General features: G+C 48.0%; 1 protein-coding gene across 1 annotated transcript; it reads left to right on the forward strand.

The window, feature by feature from the left end:
* The first annotated feature begins 5972 nt into the window (after positions 1-5972).
* FLG (filaggrin) lies at positions 5973-18404 on the forward strand. The gene is made up of 11 exons (XM_069479234.1): positions 5973-6110; positions 6660-7546; positions 7613-8584; positions 8651-9622; positions 9689-10687; positions 10745-11698; positions 11765-12736; positions 12803-14812; positions 14879-15850; positions 15917-16888; positions 16955-18404. Exons 1-11 carry the CDS (start codon positions 5973-5975, stop codon positions 18402-18404), a joined length of 11298 nt encoding a protein of 3765 aa, XP_069335335.1.
* Positions 18405-20245: the final 1841 nt, after the last annotated feature.

Below are 20245 nucleotides of genomic sequence, written 5' to 3' on the forward strand. Positions count from 1 at the left end.
AAATTAAATTTTCCTATTTTCTCTCCACTCATCATAATCTCTGGAAGATCAAATTCATCTCATGGCAGTTCTCTCAGTATCCAGAGATGGAATCCACAGATAAAAAGGGACATAAAATAGGTGCTTGTATTATTTTCCTACCATAAATCAATTTCTTATAAATGTATATTCTACCCTTCTAGGGACAAGGATCAGGAAGTGTATTCATCAATAGATATTTATCAACCTACCAAGCCAAAGTGGGTGTTACAGAATAAGTAGATGTGGGCCCTGCACACAAGAGCCAAAAGGGACCCTTCCACAAAATCTATAATACACAGGGCTTGTGTAAACCTAAATTTGGAACTTGCTAAAACAAGTACAGATGAGTACGTGAGGAAGTTGGGAAGTAAACACATATTGCTGGAGAAATAGAGGTGGAGATACGGGTGGATCTGGGTTTGGTTAGGAATGAATCAGACCATCCCACAGAGGGTGACTCCTCCCTGGGCTGTATAAAAAGGACATTATCCCAGACTTCAGTACCCAGCAAGCTCCTTCAGGCTACGTTCTGTTTGATCTTCTGGTGAACAAAGGTAAGAGGGAATACATCTAACTTTGCTTACCTACTTAGTGTTAAGCAAGGTGGAAATCTGGATACATGTGTACTATAACGCAAAAAGTTCTGGATGTTTAGGGTTTTTTCATTTATTTTTCGTGCTGCTGTTCTGAAAATTTATTTTTATACACAAAGAAAATGAGGGCATAAATTTGCTTTCCATGAAACTACTCAATACTCTCTTTGAATTGTTAGATTGTCCATTTGCTCATTCATTCAACAAATACATGTTAACTACCTTCTATTTGCCAAGCACTGCTCTTGGCTCTGATTATGCATCAGTGAACTACATAAACTTCCTACTCCTAGGAGCTTACATTTAGTAGGAGGAGACATTGAATAAACAATAATAAATGAATAAGATAATTTCAAATAGTGATAAGAACAATGAAGAAAATATGAGAGTGATATAGTAGAGTGATGGGAGGAGGAGAGTACTTTAGATTAGAGGACTAGGGGAAGACTTCTCTAGGGAATTATCTTTTCAGCTGAGATCTTAATGACAAAAGAAATTAGGCAAGGCAAAGGACAGGATTTTAAAGGAGTAAACTTGTCCCAAAGAACAAAAAGAAGCTAGTGTGCCTAGAGCATACATATTTAAAAATACGAATAGCGGTACATGGTAATGTCAGAGAGCTAGCCAGGGGGAGGCTATGAACATTTCTGCATATAATTTTTGGTTACATATATGTATGTATTTCTGTTGGGAATATTCATAGGAGTAAATTGTTGGGTCTTAGATACTGTCAAACAATTTTACAAAGTGCTTCTGCCAGCTTCTCCATATTCTGACCAATATTTGGTATTGTCAAGTATTTTTTTTTCCTTTTTATCTTTTTAGTCATTTTGGTGGGTGTATTGTTGTCTCACACTGTTATTTCAATTTGCATTTTTCTGATGCTTAACTAGGTTGAGAACTACTGATGTGTTTATTGGACATTTGGATATTCTTTTCTATAAAGTTTCTGTGGTGGAGACCCATTTTTCTACTGGGTTATCTGTATTTTTTGTATTGATTTATAGAAGTTATTTTTATATTCAGGACAGAGCCCTTCATTGGTTAAATGTGTTATATACATCCTCCCACTGCGTGGCTTGCCCTTCTCTTCTTAAGGGTATCTTTAAATGAATAGACATTCCTACTTTTAATGTAGCCCAATTTATCAATCTTTTTCTTTATGATTAATTAGTACTTTTGAGTTCTATTTAAGTATTTCCCTACCCTTAGGTCCTAAAGATATTCTCCAATGTTATCTTCTTTTATCTTTTGCATGTAAAATCCATCTGGAAACTAATGTTTTTTTCATATAGAAATCCAATTAATCCAGCATCATTTATTCAAAAAACTATCCTTTCCCCTCTACTGACCTGCATTATCATCTTTGTTATAAACCAAATGTCCAGTAAGTCTGATTCTAGACTATTACTTTTCATTGTTCCCTTTGTTTATTCTTGCACCAGTGACATTTTGTCTTCCTTTATAAAACACCTTAATATCTGGTGTGACCTCTAACTCTGTCTTCTTCAAGATTGTCTTATCTAATCTTGGCCCTCTACATTTTCATATAAATTTTATAAATCACCTTATCCATCTTTATTTTTAAACACTTCTCATCCTGAATGAAATTTTACTGTATCTATAAATGAATTTTAGGAGATCTGACATCTTAACAATATTGAAACTTTCAATCCATGAACAAGACATATTCTTCCATTTATTTAAATCTTCTTTATCTCAAAGTTTATAATTTCAGAGCCTTTCCTCTTTTTAAATATAAATATTTAAGCAATAAATTTCCATTAGGCATGGAATTAACGTATCCCACAAGTTTTGTTATTTTACATTTTTCTCATTTTAATTTAGTTCAAAATATTTTCTAATTCCTATTGCAATTTATTCTATTATCCATTGGTTATTTAGAAGTTATTGCTTAATTTCTAAACATTTGAAGATTTTTCTAGTTATCTTCCTACTATTGAATTCTAGCTTCATTTTACTGTTAAAAATACTCTTTGTGATTTCAGTTCTTTAAAATTTGTTGAGACTTGCTTTATGAACCAGCATATGGTCAGTTTTAAATGTCCATGTCTATTTCAAAAGGGCAGGTATTCTGAAGTTGTTAGGTGCAGTATTCAATATATGTTAGTTAATGTTTTTATTAGTAATTTTGTAGAAATAATCTATATCCTTACAGATTTTTTTTACTTGTTCTACCAGTTGCTGAGAGAGGTGTGTTAAAATTCCCAGCTATGATTTTAGATTTGTCTATTTCTCCTTATAATTCTATCAATTTTGGTTTATGTACTTTGAGGCTATGTTATTAGGTACATATCAATTTAGATTTTTTTTATATCTTCCTAGTGAATTGAACTTTTATTCTTATTAAATATCCTTCTAAAATATTTTTGCCTTAAAGTCTACCTGACAGAAATTATTATAATAGCAGCTTTCTTTAAGTGTTTGAATGGCATCTCTTTTTTCCATCCTTTTGCTTTCAACCATTGTTATCACATTTACTATGTCTCTTATAAGCAGCATATAGTTGTTTTTTTCAAGCCAGTCTGACAGTATTGTCTTTTAGTTAGAGTATTTATTCATTTATATTCAGTGTTATTATCTGAATTATTTGGTTTAAATCTACCATATTATGACTTGGATTCTATTATCCCACCTGTTCTATATTTCTTTTTCTATTCTTGATATTTTGGATTAATTAAATGTTTGTCAATTTTCTTTATATTAGCTTAATAATTAGACATTCTTTCATTATTCTTTTAATGTTTACTCTAAAAATTACATGTATCCTTGATTTATTAGAGTATATTATATTATAAAAACTAGCCCCCCTACTTAAACAGTTCAAGTATCCTATAATACTTGGAACTCCATTTATCTCCTTCAGCCTTATCTAGTATTGTTATGTATTTTTCTATTTATCTTAAATCCTGAATATTATTATTATTTTGCATAATCAATATCTATTTAGATTTTCCCACATATTTACTCTTTCAATTGTTCCTATTCTTTCCTGCTTCTCCATGATTCCAAATAGGATCATCTTTATATTTCCTTTACAGCAGGTCTCTGGTGATCAGCTCTGTTTATGTCTGCTTGAAAATATCTTTACTTAGGTAAATTTCTTTTTGATGGATATTTTCACTGGGTATAGAATTCTAGGATAGAACTTATTTTCCTTCAGAAAGACGAAGGTAACATTTCATTGTCTTTTGGTTCTCATTGTTTCTTTTGAAAAGGCAGCTATCAGTCATATTGTTGCTCCTTTGAAGGTAATACATGTATTTCTCTGGCTTCCTTTACAAGAGTTCCTCATTGCCTCAAATGTTCAGTAATTTTATTAACAGGTGCCTAGGTGTGGTTTTCTTTTATATATCCTTCTTGGAGTTTATAATACTTTTTTGAATTTGTGCCTTGATATCTTTCATCAGTTTTAGAAAAATCTGTATTTAATTCCTGAAATACTATATTTCCCTTCCAATCTGAATGTAGGCCCTAATAAATTGTCACAGTCTTGATAGCTCACACCTACACACCCCAGTTTCCTAGTTGCTCTCAAAGGAGGGTTATTCTGAAACAACGTAATAAGCCATTGCACAAAGCAATCTTTTAAAAACTGAATCATATTAGATCACTCTCTTACAAAAAAAACATCTGACATCCCATCATACCTAAAATAAAATGTATAAATGTTACCCTATTTAGAATATCATCTGACCCCTGTATATATCTCTGACTTTAACTTGTATTACTCCTGCCTTTTTCACAATGTTCTAACTGAGCTGGTCTTTTTCTATACCTCTAACATTCCAAAGCTGATTCTTATCTTAGAATATTTGCACTGTTCCCTTTGCCCAAAAGTCTTCAACTAATCAACAAGGTTAGTTCCTTATTTTTCCATTTTAAGCTCAAATTTCCCCTCTATCACAAAACTTCCTCTAATAAACCTAAAGTACCCTCAAATTGTCTATATAATATCACTCTTATTTTAACTCTGTACATATCATTTAACAATATCTACTTGTTTGTTCCATTTATTTGTTAGCTTATTGTCTCCATAAGAGTAGACAGGTACCTCATCTATCTTGTTCACTACTATATCTCCAAAGCATGAAATAGTGCCTAACCCTGTAGTAGATGTACAATATTTATTAAATAAAGAAAGAGTGAATGAATGAATGTAGAGATCAGGGAAAAGGTCATGCCTGGAGGCACCAATTTGGAAATCACCAGATAGGTGGTATATAAAGTCAAGGGATCCAATTAGATAGCCTCAGAAAACTATGATGATCAATACTGAAATTTTTTTGTGTGTCAAATCATCTATTATCTCTAAATTGCTGAATACAGTGGTCACGTCTCCATAATAATTATCATCTTTCTTAATCTCTTGATATGTGAAATAGAATTAACCATTTCTTTCTTAATGGAATCTTTTTGCCTCTTCTGTGGATCTTATGACACCACATTCTTCTGATATTCCTCTTACCTATTGGTTACCATTTCTCAGTATTCTTTGTTAACCTCTCATGTTTTGCTCAATCTCAAAAGGTTGGAAATTCCTATGGCTGTGTCCTTGATCTTCTTTTTTTAAAAAAAATCTACATACTTTGGAGTTAAAAAATTGAGAGAAGTAGGTTTAAAAGAAAGTGGGTGGTAAATATTTTGAGAGAGAAAGCAGAGAAAACTCTTCCAAGACTTCTGTGAAAGGAAGCAGTTCATTAGCTTAGTAGGATGTTGGGAGACATGTTAATGGAGGGGGGAATATTGATTCAAGGGTAATAGTAGATAGTAGACACTCTAGTATATTTTTGTGATGATAAAAATAAATTACTAGAGAAGGCAATAGTGTGGAAGTATCTTGCCATATGGCAAATTGGCTTTGAGGGAATTGTCTCACAGCAAACTGACCTTTTATAAAATTAGTTTTTGAAGAAATGATTCTCAGCAAATTTATATGAGTAAATGTTCCTGCTTCTGACCAGTGGTCTTTTCCAAATTCCTGCAATGAGCAATGGCAAGATCAGCAAGAGGAGTGATCTTAACTAGAGCACACTGAGGTCTGTGAGACAACATAAATGCTGCCATAAAAGGGCTCAAGGGCAAGAAATGGATAATTTTAGTAAGTCGTCAAAATTTGTGATGATTTTTCACTATGTAGGTGATAGAAGTATTTTATGGCCACTTTACAATTTTAAAGATTAAAAATTTTAAAAATTCCCATTTTACTTAGGGAATGATGTAGATTTAAAACATGGAAAATGGTTACAATAATTAATATGACCTAGAAAAAGAAAGGAAGTATAAGGAAAGTAAATTTTAATGTCTTCTTTCTAGGTTCCCATATATTGCCAAAACATGTCCACTGTGTTGGAAAACATCAGCTCCATCATTGATATTTTCCACCAATACTCAAAAAAAGATAAGGACACTGAAACATTGAGCAAAAAAGAGCTGAAGGAACTTCTGGAAACACAATTTCGGCCAATCCTAAAGGTAAGAGATTTTTGACAAGACCAAAAGGTATTTATGTTTTTAACCAATAATCTAAGTGAGGATTGTTGTGAACTCTATTCAAATTATTTCTTTTAGAATAGGAACAGACTAAGTCTATACACATGACATACACACACAAAGCCTCTATAAAAATAAAAATAACATAAATATTTAATTACAAGACATGAATGCCAATTAGTTCTTTATTACGTTTTTCCTCTCATCAAAATTACTAAGTGGATACATTAAAAGACAACTAAATTGTGGATTATATAAAATTCTGACTTTTGAAATAAGAAATATAAGCACGTACCTTATCACGTCTTTTTGTAATACCCTACTAGTCTTTAAATTTTCTTGTTTCTGTTTAACACATATACTTATCAACTGAGTCCAGATGAGCTAAAAAAGATCAAAGAAAAAAACTAAGACATTTGGTTCCACTTTCTGGTACCCAAAGTTAACATTTGCTAAATTGACTTTGAATTAAATAGCTGAGAGTGTGACTCAGTCTAATGTAGGCTCCATTACTGATTTCCCTCTGTACAGAATCCAGATGACCCAGATATTGCTGATGTCTTCATGCATATCCTGGATATAGACCACAACAAGAAAATAGACTTCACAGAGTTCTTTCTGATGGTATTCAAGTTGGCTCAAGCATACTACCAGTCTGCCAACAGGCAGAAAATCCACACATCTGGGCCAAAGCACATAAAGCACAGTCATGATTATGAAGAAGAAGGAGATGAAATAGAAGAAGGTGAGGAGAAAGATGAAAGAAAAAGAACATCCAGGACGTCAAGAAGAAGTGATGAAGAAAGCAACAAAGTAAGATCTAAGAGCCCAAGAGGTAGAGGGAAAACTTCACTTGAGCCGTATACTGAAGATAAAGAAAGAAAACATGATTCATCCAACCATAGACACAGAGAAGGTGGTAAGAAAAAGCATCATGAGTTAAATAGAAATGAGAAAAAGAGGTCAAATTCTACTGAAAAAAGAGAGACACGGCACAAGATACACATTATACCTTCAAGGAGAGGAGAGGAAGAAGTAGGTGAATTTAATTATGCAAATACAGGACGAGTGATTACAGAATGGAAAGAATTGGGGTACGGTGATTCATATTACACAAGAGAACAAGATGCATCCATTACAAATGACAATGATAAGAAAGAAAATGAAAGAAGAAACCACACAAGGTCTAATCATCAAGAGATATCCAATCAAAGAGACAGTTCAAGAAACCCGCAGTCTGAGCAGGGTCAAGGATCGCGGTCCAGAAGAAGCAGACACCGGGAATCCAGTGTCAGCCAGGACAGTGAGAGTGAAGGACATTCAGAAGACTCGGAGAGACAGTCTGGGTCTGGTGCCAGAAACCACTCTGCATCCGCCCGTGGCCAGTCAAGGGATGGCTCTAGACACTCTGGGTCTCAGCAACGGGACAGAGCCAGTCCCGGACAGTCTGAGTCTGCCCCCGCTCACTCAGACTCCGGTGCCAGTGGAAGACAACGGTCCAGTCACGGACAGTCTGTAGACAGATCCAGACAATCGGGCTCTCGTCACGGAGAGCGTTCCTCTCGCGGAGAGGCTGAGTCTTCCCGTGGGCAGTCAAGATCAAGTGCAAGAGGAGGACAAGAATCCCGCCACGAGCAGTCGGCAGACAGCGCCAGACACTCAGGGGCCGGACGCAGACAATCATCCCCCGCATCCCGGGCAAGCAGACACCAGGGCTCCAGCCCTAGTGAGGCCAGTGAGACTGAAGGACAATCAGAAGACTCAGACAGCCAGTCAGTGTCAGCCCACGGAAGGTCTGGGCCCAGTCGGCGGAACCCACAAGAGTCCGCACGTGGCCGGGCAGAGGAAAGGTCTAGACACTCAGGGTCTCTCCTGTACCAGGAACCCCCTCAGGAGGACTCTGAGTCCTCCCACGGACAGCACAGATCCGACACTAGAGGAAGACAAGCATCCCGCCGCGAGCAGCCTCCAGACAGCTCTAGACACTCAGCGTCTCACGAGGATCAGGCAAGCGCTCGTGGGCATTCAGGATCCGGCAGAGGAGGAAGGCAGGGGTCCCGTCATGAGCAATCGGGAGACAGTTCTGAACGCTCAGGGTCCCGGCACCGCCAGGCAGCCTCCCAGGGAGGCTCTGGTTCTTCCCACGGTCAGGCAGGATCCAGAAATGCGAGCAGACAAAGATCTGGCCAGGAACACGCAGGAGACAGTGCTAGGCGGTCAGGGTCTCGCCACCAAGACGCATCCCCTCACGCCGGCAGCTCTAGACACTCACAGTCCGGGCACGGTGGAACATCTGGGTCCAGGGCAAACAGACACCGGGGATCCAGCGTCAGTCAGGACAGTGAGAGTGAAGGACACTCGGAAGACTCGGAGAGACAGTCTGGGTCTGGTGCCAGAAACCACTCTGCATCCGCCCGTGGCCAGTCAAGGGATGGCTCTAGACACTCTGGGTCTCAGCAACGGGACAGAGCCAGTCCCGGACAGTCTGAGTCTGCCCCCGCTCACTCAGACTCCGGTGCCAGTGGAAGACAACGGTCCAGTCACGGACAGTCTGTAGACAGATCCAGACAATCGGGCTCTCGTCACGGAGAGCGTTCCTCTCGCGGAGAGGCTGAGTCTTCCCGTGGGCAGTCAAGATCAAGTGCAAGAGGAGGACAAGAATCCCGCCACGAGCAGTCGGCAGACAGCGCCAGACACTCAGGGGCCGGACGCGGACAATCATCCCCCGCATCCCGGGCAAGCAGACACCAGGGCTCCAGCCCTAGTGAGGCCAGTGAGACTGAAGGACAATCAGAAGACTCAGACAGCCAGTCAGTGTCAGCCCACGGAAGGTCTGGGCCCAGTCGGCGGAACCCACAAGAGTCCGCACGTGGCCGGGCAGAGGAAAGGTCTAGACACTCAGGGTCTCTCCTGTACCAGGAACCCCCTCAGGAGGACTCTGAGTCCTCCCACGGACAGCACGGATCCGACACTAGAGGAAGACAAGCATCCCGCCGCGAGCAGGCTCCAGACAGCTCTAGACACTCAGCGTCTCACGAGGATCAGGCAAGCGCTCGTGGGCATTCAGGATCCGGCAGAGGAGGAAGGCAGGGGTCCCGTCATGAGCAATCGGGAGACAGTTCTGAACGCTCAGGGTCCCGGCACCGCCAGGCAGCCTCCCAGGGAGGCTCTGGTTCTTCCCACGGTCAGGCAGGATCCAGAAATGCGAGCAGACAAAGATCTGGCCAGGAACACGCAGGAGACAGTGCTAGGCGGTCAGGGTCTCGCCACCAAGACGCATCCCCTCACGCCGGCAGCTCTAGACACTCACAGTCCGGGCACAGTGGAACATCTGGGTCCAGGGCAAACAGACACCGGGGATCCAGCGTCAGTCAGGACAGTGAGAGTGAAGGACACTCGGAAGACTCGGAGAGACAGTCTGGGTCTGGTGCCAGAAACCACTCTGCATCCGCCCGTGGCCAGTCAAGGGATGGCTCTAGACACTCTGGGTCTCAGCAACGGGACAGAGCCAGTCCCGGACAGTCTGAGTCTGCCCCCGCTCACTCAGACTCCGGTGCCAGTGGAAGACAACGGTCCAGTCACGGACAGTCTGTAGACAGATCCAGACAATCGGGCTCTCGTCACGGAGAGCGTTCCTCTCGCGGAGAGGCTGAGTCTTCCCGTGGGCAGTCAAGATCAAGTGCAAGAGGAGGACAAGAATCCCGCCACGAGCAGTCGGCAGACAGCGCCAGACACTCAGGGGCCGGACGCGGACAATCATCCCCCGCATCCCGGGCAAGCAGACACCAGGGCTCCAGCCCTAGTGAGGCCAGTGAGACTGAAGGACAATCAGAAGACTCAGACAGCCAGTCAGTGTCAGCCCACGGAAGGTCTGGGCCCAGTCGGCGGAACCCACAAGAGTCCGCACGTGGCCGGGCAGAGGAAAGGTCTAGACACTCAGGGTCTCTCCTGTACCAGGAACCCCCTCAGGAGGACTCTGAGTCCTCCCACGGACAGCACGGATCCGACACTAGAGGAAGACAAGCATCCCGCCGCGAGCAGGCTCCAGACAGCTCTAGACACTCAGCGTCTCACGAGGATCAGGCAAGCGCTCGTGGGCATTCAGGATCCGGCAGAGGAGGAAGGCAGGGGTCCCGTCATGAGCAATCGGGAGACAGTTCTGAACGCTCAGGGTCCCGGCACCGCCAGGCAGCCTCCCAGGGAGGCTCTGGTTCTTCCCACGGTCAGGCAGGATCCAGAAATGCGAGCAGACAAAGATCTGGCCAGGAACACGCAGGAGACAGTGCTAGGCGGTCAGGGTCTCGCCACCAAGACGCATCCCCTCACGCCGGCAGCTCTAGACACTCACAGTCCGGGCAGGGTGGAACATCTGGGTCCAGGGCAAACAGACACCGGGAATCCAGCGTCAGCCAGGACAGTGAGAGTGAAGGACACTCGGAAGACTCGGAGAGACAGTCTGGGTCTGGTGCCAGAAACCACTCTGCATCCGCCCGTGGCCAGTCAAGGGATGGCTCTAGACACTCTGGGTCTCAGCAACGGGACAGAGCCAGTCCCGGACAGTCTGAGTCTGCCCCCGCTCACTCAGACTCCGGTGCCAGTGGAAGACAACGGTCCAGTCACGGACAGTCTGTAGACAGATCCAGACAATCGGGCTCTCGTCACGGAGAGCGTTCCTCTCGCGGAGAGGCTGAGTCTTCCCGTGGGCAGTCAAGATCAAGTGCAAGAGGAGGACAAGAATCCCGCCACGAGCAGTCGGCAGACAGCGCCAGACACTCAGGGGCCGGACGCAGACAATCATCCCCCGCATCCCGGGCAAGCAGACACCAGGGCTCCAGCCCTAGTGAGGCCAGTGAGACTGAAGGACAATCAGAAGACTCAGACAGCCAGTCAGTGTCAGCCCACGGAAGGTCTGGGCCCAGTCGGCGGAACCCACAAGAGTCCGCACGTGGCCGGGCAGAGGAAAGGTCTAGACACTCAGGGTCTCTCCTGTACCAGGAACCCCCTCAGGAGGACTCTGAGTCCTCCCACGGACAGCACGGATCCGACACTAGAGGAAGACAAGCATCCCGCCGCGAGCAGGCTCCAGACAGCTCTAGACACTCAGCGTCTCACGAGGATCAGGCAAGCGCTCGTGGGCATTCAGGATCCGGCAGAGGAGGAAGGCAGGGGTCCCGTCATGAGCAATCGGGAGACAGTTCTGAACGCTCAGGGTCCCGGCACCGCCAGGCAGCCTCCCAGGGAGGCTCTGGTTCTTCCCACGGTCAGGCAGGATCCAGAAATGCGAGCAGACAAAGATCTGGCCAGGAACACGCAGGAGACAGTGCTAGGCGGTCAGGGTCTCGCCACCAAGACGCATCCCCTCACGCCGGCAGCTCTAGACACTCACAGTCCGGGCAGGGTGGAACATCTGGGTCCAGGGCAAACAGACACCGGGGATCCAGCGTCAGTCAGGACAGTGAGAGTGAAGGACACTCGGAAGACTCGGAGAGACAGTCTGGGTCTGGTGCCAGAAACCACTCTGCATCCGCCCGTGGCCAGTCAAGGGATGGCTCTAGACACTCTGGGTCTCAGCAACGGAACAGAGCCAGTCCCGGACAGTCTGAGTCTGCCCCCGCTCACTCAGACTCCGGTGCCAGTGGAAGACAACGGTCCAGTCACGGACAGTCTGTAGACAGATCCAGACAATCGGGCTCTCGTCACGGAGAGCGTTCCTCTCGCGGAGAGGCTGAGTCTTCCCGTGGGCAGTCAAGATCAAGTGCAAGAGGAGGACAAGAATCCCGCCACGAGCAGTCGGCAGACAGCGCCAGACACTCAGGGGCCGGACGCAGACAATCATCCCCCGCATCCCGGGCAAGCAGACACCAGGGCTCCAGCCCTAGTGAGGCCAGTGAGACTGAAGGACAATCAGAAGACTCAGACAGCCAGTCAGTGTCAGCCCACGGAAGGTCTGGGCCCAGTCGGCGGAACCCACAAGAGTCCGCACGTGGCCGGGCAGAGGAAAGGTCTAGACACTCAGGGTCTCTCCTGTACCAGGAACCCCCTCAGGAGGACTCTGAGTCCTCCCACGGACAGCACGGATCCAACACTAGAGGAAGACAAGCATCCCGCCGCGAGCAGGCTCCAGACAGCTCTAGACACTCAGCGGCTCACGAGGATCAGGCAAGCGCTCGTGGGCATTCAGGATCCGGCAGAGGAGGAAGGCAGGGGTCCCGTCATGAGCAATCGGGAGACAGTTCTGAACGCTCAGGGTCCCAGCACCGCCAGGCAGCCTCCCAGGGAGGCTCTGGTTCTTCCCACGGTCAGGCAGGATCCAGAAATGCGAGCAGACAAAGATCTGGCCAGGAACACGCAGGAGACAGTGCTAGGCGGTCAGGGTCTCGCCACCAAGACGCATCCCCTCACGCCGGCAGCTCTAGACACTCACAGTCCGGGCAGGGTGGAACATCTGGGTCCAGGGCAAACAGACACCGGGGATCCAGCGTCAGTCAGGACAGTGAGAGTGAAGGACACTCGGAAGACTCGGAGAGACAGTCTGGGTCTGGTGCCAGAAACCACTCTGCATCCGCCCGTGGCCAGTCAAGGGATGGCTCTAGACACTCTGGGTCTCAGCAACGGGACAGAGCCAGTCCCAGACAGTCTGAGTCTGCCCCCGCTCACTCAGACTCCGGTGCCAGTGGAAGACAACGGTCCAGTCACGGACAGTCTGTAGACAGATCCAGACAATCGGGCTCTCGTCACGGAGAGCGTTCCTCTCGCGGAGAGGCTGAGTCTTCCCGTGGGCAGTCAAGATCAAGTGCAAGAGGAGGACAAGAATCCCGCCACGAGCAGTCGGCAGACAGCGCCAGACACTCAGGGGCCGGACGCGGACAATCATCCCCCGCATCCCGGGCAAGCAGACACCAGGGCTCCAGCCCTAGTGAGGCCAGTGAGACTGAAGGACAATCAGAAGACTCAGACAGCCAGTCAGTGTCAGCCCACGGAAGGTCTGGGCCCAGTCGGCGGAACCCACAAGAGTCCGCACGTGGCCGGGCAGAGGAAAGGTCTAGACACTCAGGGTCTCTCCTGTACCAGGAACCCCCTCAGGAGGACTCTGAGTCCTCCCACGGACAGCACGGATCCGACACTAGAGGAAGACAAGCATCCCGCCGCGAGCAGGCTCCAGACAGCTCTAGACACTCAGCGTCTCACGAGGATCAGGCAAGCGCTCGTGGGCATTCAGGATCCGGCAGAGGAGGAAGGCAGGGGTCCCGTCATGAGCAATCGGGAGACAGTTCTGAACGCTCAGGGTCCCGGCACCGCCAGGCAGCCTCCCAGGGAGGCTCTGGTTCTTCCCACGGTCAGGCAGGATCCAGAAATGCGAGCAGACAAAGATCTGGCCAGGAACACGCAGGAGACAGTGCTAGGCGGTCAGGGTCTCGCCACCAAGACGCATCCCCTCACGCCGGCAGCTCTAGACACTCACAGTCCGGGCAGGGTGGAACATCTGGGTCCAGGGCAAACAGACACCGGGAATCCAGCGTCAGCCAGGACAGTGAGAGTGAAGGACACTCGGAAGACTCGGAGAGACAGTCTGGGTCTGGTGCCAGAAACCACTCTGCATCCGCCCGTGGCCAGTCAAGGGATGGCTCTAGACACTCTGGGTCTCAGCAACGGGACAGAGCCAGTCCCGGACAGTCTGAGTCTGCCCCCGCTCACTCAGACTCCGGTGCCAGTGGAAGACAACGGTCCAGTCACGGACAGTCTGTAGACAGATCCAGACAATCGGGCTCTCGTCACGGAGAGCGTTCCTCTCGCGGAGAGGCTGAGTCTTCCCGTGGGCAGTCAAGATCAAGTGCAAGAGGAGGACAAGAATCCCGCCACGAGCAGTCGGCAGACAGCGCCAGACACTCAGGGGCCGGACGCAGACAATCATCCCCCGCATCCCGGGCAAGCAGACACCAGGGCTCCAGCCCTAGTGAGGCCAGTGAGACTGAAGGACAATCAGAAGACTCAGACAGCCAGTCAGTGTCAGCCCACGGAAGGTCTGGGCCCAGTCGGCGGAACCCACAAGAGTCCGCACGTGGCCGGGCAGAGGAAAGGTCTAGACACTCAGGGTCTCTCCTGTACCAGGAACCCCCTCAGGAGGACTCTGAGTCCTCCCACGGACAGCACGGATCCAACACTAGAGGAAGACAAGCATCCCGCCGCGAGCAGGCTCCAGACAGCTCTAGACACTCAGCGTCTCACGAGGATCAGGCAAGCGCTCGTGGGCATTCAGGATCCGGCAGAGGAGGAAGGCAGGGGTCCCGTCATGAGCAATCGGGAGACAGTTCTGAACGCTCAGGGTCCCGGCACCGCCAGGCAGCCTCCCAGGGAGGCTCTGGTTCTTCCCACGGTCAGGCAGGATCCAGAAATGCGAGCAGACAAAGATCTGGCCAGGAACACACAGGAGACAGTGCTAGGCGGTCAGGGTCTCGCCACCAAGACGCATCCCCTCACGCCGGCAGCTCTAGACACTCACAGTCCGGGCAGGGTGGAACATCTGGGTCCAGGGCAAACAGACACCGGGGATCCAGCGTCAGTCAGGACAGTGAGAGTGAAGGACACTCGGAAGACTCGGAGAGACAGTCTGGGTCTGGTGCCAGAAACCACTCTGCATCCGCCCGTGGCCAGTCAAGGGATGGCTCTAGACACTCTGGGTCTCAGCAACGGAACAGAGCCAGTCCCGGACAGTCTGAGTCTGCCCCCGCTCACTCAGACTCCGGTGCCAGTGGAAGACAACGGTCCAGTCACGGACAGTCTGTAGACAGATCCAGACAATCGGGCTCTCGTCACGGAGAGCGTTCCTCTCGCGGAGAGGCTGAGTCTTCCCGTGGGCAGTCAAGATCAAGTGCAAGAGGAGGACAAGAATCCCGCCACGAGCAGTCGGCAGACAGCGCCAGACACTCAGGGGCCGGACGCAGACAATCATCCCCCGCATCCCGGGCAAGCAGACACCAGGGCTCCAGCCCTAGTGAGGCCAGTGAGACTGAAGGACAATCAGAAGACTCAGACAGCCAGTCAGTGTCAGCCCACGGAAGGTCTGGGCCCAGTCGGCGGAACCCACAAGAGTCCGCACGTGGCCGGGCAGAGGAAAGGTCTAGACACTCAGGGTCTCTCCTGTACCAGGAACCCCCTCAGGAGGACTCTGAGTCCTCCCACGGACAGCACGGATCCGACACTAGAGGAAGACAAGCATCCTGCCGCGAGCAGGCTCCAGACAGCTCTAGACACTCAGCGTCTCACGAGGATCAGGCAAGCGCTCGTGGGCATTCAGGATCCGGCAGAGGAGGAAGGCAGGGGTCCCGTCATGAGCAATCGGGAGACAGTTCTGAACGCTCAGGGTCCCGGCACCGCCAGGCAGCCTCCCAGGGAGGCTCTGGTTCTTCCCACGGTCAGGCAGGATCCAGAAATGCGAGCAGACAAAGATCTGGCCAGGAACACGCAGGAGACAGTGCTAGGCGGTCAGGGTCTCGCCACCAAGACGCATCCCCTCACGCCGGCAGCTCTAGACACTCACAGTCCGGGCACGGTGGAACATCTGGGTCCAGGGCAAACAGACACCGGGGATCCAGCGTCAGTCAGGACAGTGAGAGTGAAGGACACTCGGAAGACTCGGAGAGACAGTCTGGGTCTGGTGCCAGAAACCACTCTGCATCCGCCCGTGGCCAGTCAAGGGATGGCTCTAGACACTCTGGGTCTCAGCAACGGGACAGAGCCAGTCCCGGACAGTCTGAGTCTGCCCCCGCTCACTCAGACTCCGGTGCCAGTGGAAGACAACGGTCCAGTCACGGACAGTCTGTAGACAGATCCAGACAATCGGGCTCTCGTCACGGAGAGCGTTCCTCTCGCGGAGAGGCTGAGTCTTCCCGTGGGCAGTCAAGATCAAGTGCAAGAGGAGGACAAGAATCCCGCCACGAGCAGTCGGCAGACAGCGCCAGACACTCAGGGGCCGGACGCGGACAATCATCCCCCGCATCCCGGGCAAGCAGACACCAGGGCTCCAGCCCTAGTGAGGCCAGTGAGACTGAAGGACAATCAGAAGACTCAGACAGCCAGTCAGTGTCAGCCCACGGAAGGTCTGGGCCCAGTCGGCGGAACCCACAAGAGTCCGCACGTGGCCGGGCAGAGGAAAGGTCTAGACACTCAGGGTCTCTCCTGTACCAGGAACCCCCTCAGGAGGACTCTGAGTCCTCCCACGGACAGCACGGATCCGACACTAGAGGAAGACAAGCATCCCGCCGCGAGCAGGCTCCAGACAGCTCTAGACACTCAGCGTCTCACGAGGATCAGGCAAGCGCTCGTGGGCATTCAGGATCCGGCAGAGGAGGAAGGCAGGGGTCCCGTCATGAGCAATCGGGAGACAGTTCTGAACGCTCAGGGTCCCGGCACCGCCAGGCAGCCTCCCAGGGAGGCTCTGGTTCTTCCCACGGTCAGGCAGGATCCAGAAATGCGAGCAGACAAAGATCTGGCCAGGAACACGCAGGAGACAGTGCTAGGCGGTCAGGGTCTCGCCACCAAGACGCATCCCCTCACGCCGGCAGCTCTAGACACTCACAGTCCGGGCACGGTGGAACATCTGGGTCCAGGGCAAACAGACACCGGGGATCCAGCGTCAGTCAGGACAGTGAGAGTGAAGGACACTCGGAAGACTCGGAGAGACAGTCTGGGTCTGGTGCCAGAAACCACTCTGCATCCGCCCGTGGCCAGTCAAGGGATGGCTCTAGACACTCTGGGTCTCAGCAACGGAACAGAGCCAGTCCCGGACAGTCTGAGTCTGCCCCCGCTCACTCAGACTCCGGTGCCAGTGGAAGACAACGGTCCAGTCACGGACAGTCTGTAGACAGATCCAGACAATCGGGCTCTCGTCACGGAGAGCGTTCCTCTCGCGGAGAGGCTGAGTCTTCCCGTGGGCAGTCAAGATCAAGTGCAAGAGGAGGACAAGAATCCCGCCACGAGCAGTCGGCAGACAGCGCCAGACACTCAGGGGCCGGACGCAGACAATCATCCCCCGCATCCCGGGCAAGCAGACACCAGGGCTCCAGCCCTAGTGAGGCCAGTGAGACTGAAGGACAATCAGAAGACTCAGACAGCCAGTCAGTGTCAGCCCACGGAAGGTCTGGGCCCAGTCGGCGGAACCCACAAGAGTCCGCACGTGGCCGGGCAGAGGAAAGGTCTAGACACTCAGGGTCTCTCCTGTACCAGGAACCCCCTCAGGAGGACTCTGAGTCCTCCCACGGACAGCACGGATCCAACACTAGAGGAAGACAAGCATCCCGCCGCGAGCAGGCTCCAGACAGCTCTAGACACTCAGCGTCTCACGAGGATCAGGCAAGCGCTCGTGGGCATTCAGGATCCGGCAGAGGAGGAAGGCAGGGGTCCCGTCATGAGCAATCGGGAGACAGTTCTGAACGCTCAGGGTCCCGGCACCGCCAGGCAGCCTCCCAGGGAGGCTCTGGTTCTTCCCACGGTCAGGCAGGATCCAGAAATGCGAGCAGACAAAGATCTGGCCAGGAACACGCAGGAGACAGTGCTAGGCGGTCAGGGTCTCGCCACCAAGACGCATCCCCTCACGCCGGCAGCTCTAGACACTCACAGTCCGGGCAGGGTGGAACATCTGGGTCCAGGGCAAACAGACACCGGGGATCCAGCGTCAGTCAGGACAGTGAGAGTGAAGGACACTCGGAAGACTCGGAGAGACAGTCTGGGTCTGGTGCCAGAAACCACTCTGCATCCGCCCGTGGCCAGTCAAGGGATGGCTCTAGACACTCTGGGTCTCAGCAACGGGACAGAGCCAGTCCCAGACAGTCTGAGTCTTCCCCTGAGTACTCTGACCATCCTTCCGGTACAGGACATGGTCACTCTAATTCTGTTTCTGAAGCATCAGGTTATAGTTCAAAAATACAATCACAATACAGTCATCATAATTCTAGGCCTCATGATTTTCACTATGAAAGTATTGAAATGCCAAGGAATGCATCTCGTTTAGGTTGGAGACATGGCAGCTATGGGAGTGCGGATTATGAATATGGGCTTTCAGGTTTTGGAAAGTCTCAGGATCAACGTTTTCGTTACAGTTCCAATCCTGTGGGTTTCAAAGATCCGTCAGAATTCACAAAAGCATCTGGATATGGAGAAAATTATAAAAGATTAAATATAGTAGGCAGCAATAGACAGCCAAGAGTATATGGCTTTTCAAATGATACATCAAAACACCTGGGATTTGGTCAGTCACAAACATACTATTACTATGAGTGAGAATCCAATGGGAAAGCAATTAATTCCAAAGTAGAGGGAAGAAGGAAGAACACTACTTTCAACCTAGAGATTTGGCGTAATACTGTCTGGGAGGTTATCTTTTCCTGTCATTCTGTTTAAAATATACTACACTCCTTCATTACATTGGTGGTAGTTTCTTTTTATCATTTAAAGAATTTTGAATTTCATGTTTAGCAAATATTAAATTGAAGGGTCAATTCCATGGAGAGCTAAGTTTGGGAAACTTTTGAGTATTTCAGGAGATTGGGAATCATGTAAGGATTTTTGTTTTTGAGAGTTTATGTTTTAGACCCATTTCAGATTTATAAATTAATCTTTCAAATATACCAAAGGAGCCAAAAATATAAAATCACTCTTATGGCAGCTAAAGATGATTTATTAATATTAGAGCTTAGCACATCTGTCTGTAGTATCCTTCTATTCAAACTCTGTATTAACCTGTATTCAATAAAATCAACTTGGACATAGGGAATTCAAAAAAGTAAACTGTATAAGCGTCAAAAATAAACAATTAATCATTCAATATTGTTTGTGTCTTCTATTTTTATTTCTCATCACCCCATAGACTTACTTCCCCATGGCCAGAATTATGTCTTTTTCCTATATCTCTGGAAAGCCGTATTATATAGCAGATATATACCATGCAAAAGAAATAAGTAATTAATAATAAAAGATAAAGTTTAATCAAAGCTTGTATTTTTCTCCAACCTAAGCATTGTCCCACAGTCACCTTCAGGAAGGATAAAGCCTTTTCTCAATCATGAGTATCACCATCATTATTATGAAAACATCCACCCAAGTGGCTATTATCCATGTTGAACCAAGATCAGGAAAGAGGAATTATTCTATGTGTCCTTCTGCCAAAGACACTAGAAGATCCTTCCCATTGGAGACTAATGGGAACATGGAAGTTGTGCTGAAATATCCTAACAGAGGAAAAGCAATTAAAAAAAAAAAAGAAACCCTCCTCCCCTTGAAGGAAAATATATGTACCTTTATGATTTATGCAAGTAGATGAAGAGGGATAAAAAGAATAGTGAAAATGTGGGCAAGTTTCTACCACTAGAAGGAATATCCTTGTATGAAAATCATATCCAAATTTTCCTTCCCATAATATCAGACTAGAAGTGATACATAGGCCAGTGTTCATTTGTTGCAGATGAGTCTATTACACAATTAAGCCACACCAAAGTAGCAATTACATTTCAAGTCTCCTAACTCTGAGTTTAGTGGTTTTATAAAAGCACTTACAAAAGTTCAAGTTGCTTTTCTTAAACTTTTGTTTGAATAAATCAAGATAAAGTGAAATCGATCCTCAAAATTTAGATGATCTCTAATGCAGGGAGGGACTGAATGAATAGCAACAAACAAACTCATTTTTCTAACTAGCTTCAAACAATATCATGTCTATATTTGCTCTCCTCAAGTCACTAGAAGGCTGCACTTCCCTCCTACCAGCGTACTGCTTCCCTGTTTAAAGTTCTATCCCAAATGCCCCTACAAAGCTGTAAACTCCATAAAGTGTCAAAACTGCAGGCCTCATTGAGCTGCCACAGACATACATGGTGAAAATGCCTCTGTCCATTTTTGTGGCACACTTTGCCATCTTGCCCCCAGTCTCATAACCAGCATAATCAGCTCCCTCCTATAGCCCCAGTCTAAAGCAGTCAAACCTAACTAATAGGACGAGGAATGAAAAAATTATCATGAGGAAACAGTATAGACCTGGCCTAACTAAGGTAGAGATATTGATGGAAGAACACTGACAAACATTACAACTGAGATAGCCAGATGTGTGTACACTACAACAGCTAAACTCT

Source organism: Eulemur rufifrons, chromosome 8 (genome assembly GCF_041146395.1).
Source record: "Eulemur rufifrons isolate Redbay chromosome 8, OSU_ERuf_1, whole genome shotgun sequence".
In the NCBI taxonomy this organism is placed as follows: domain Eukaryota; kingdom Metazoa; phylum Chordata; class Mammalia; order Primates; family Lemuridae; genus Eulemur; species Eulemur rufifrons.

Bases quoted from the DNA above. Each gene is read 5' to 3' on its own strand.
- FLG (XM_069479234.1), top strand. From the start codon at position 5,973: ATGTCCACTGTGTTGGAAAACATCAGCTCCATCATTGATATTTTCCAC. The intron at 7,547-7,612 runs GCAACGGGACAG...CTCCGGTGCCAG, and splicing joins TCTAGACACTCTGGGTCTCA to TGGAAGACAACGGTCCAGTC. The intron at 11,699-11,764 runs GCAACGGAACAG...CTCCGGTGCCAG, and splicing joins TCTAGACACTCTGGGTCTCA to TGGAAGACAACGGTCCAGTC.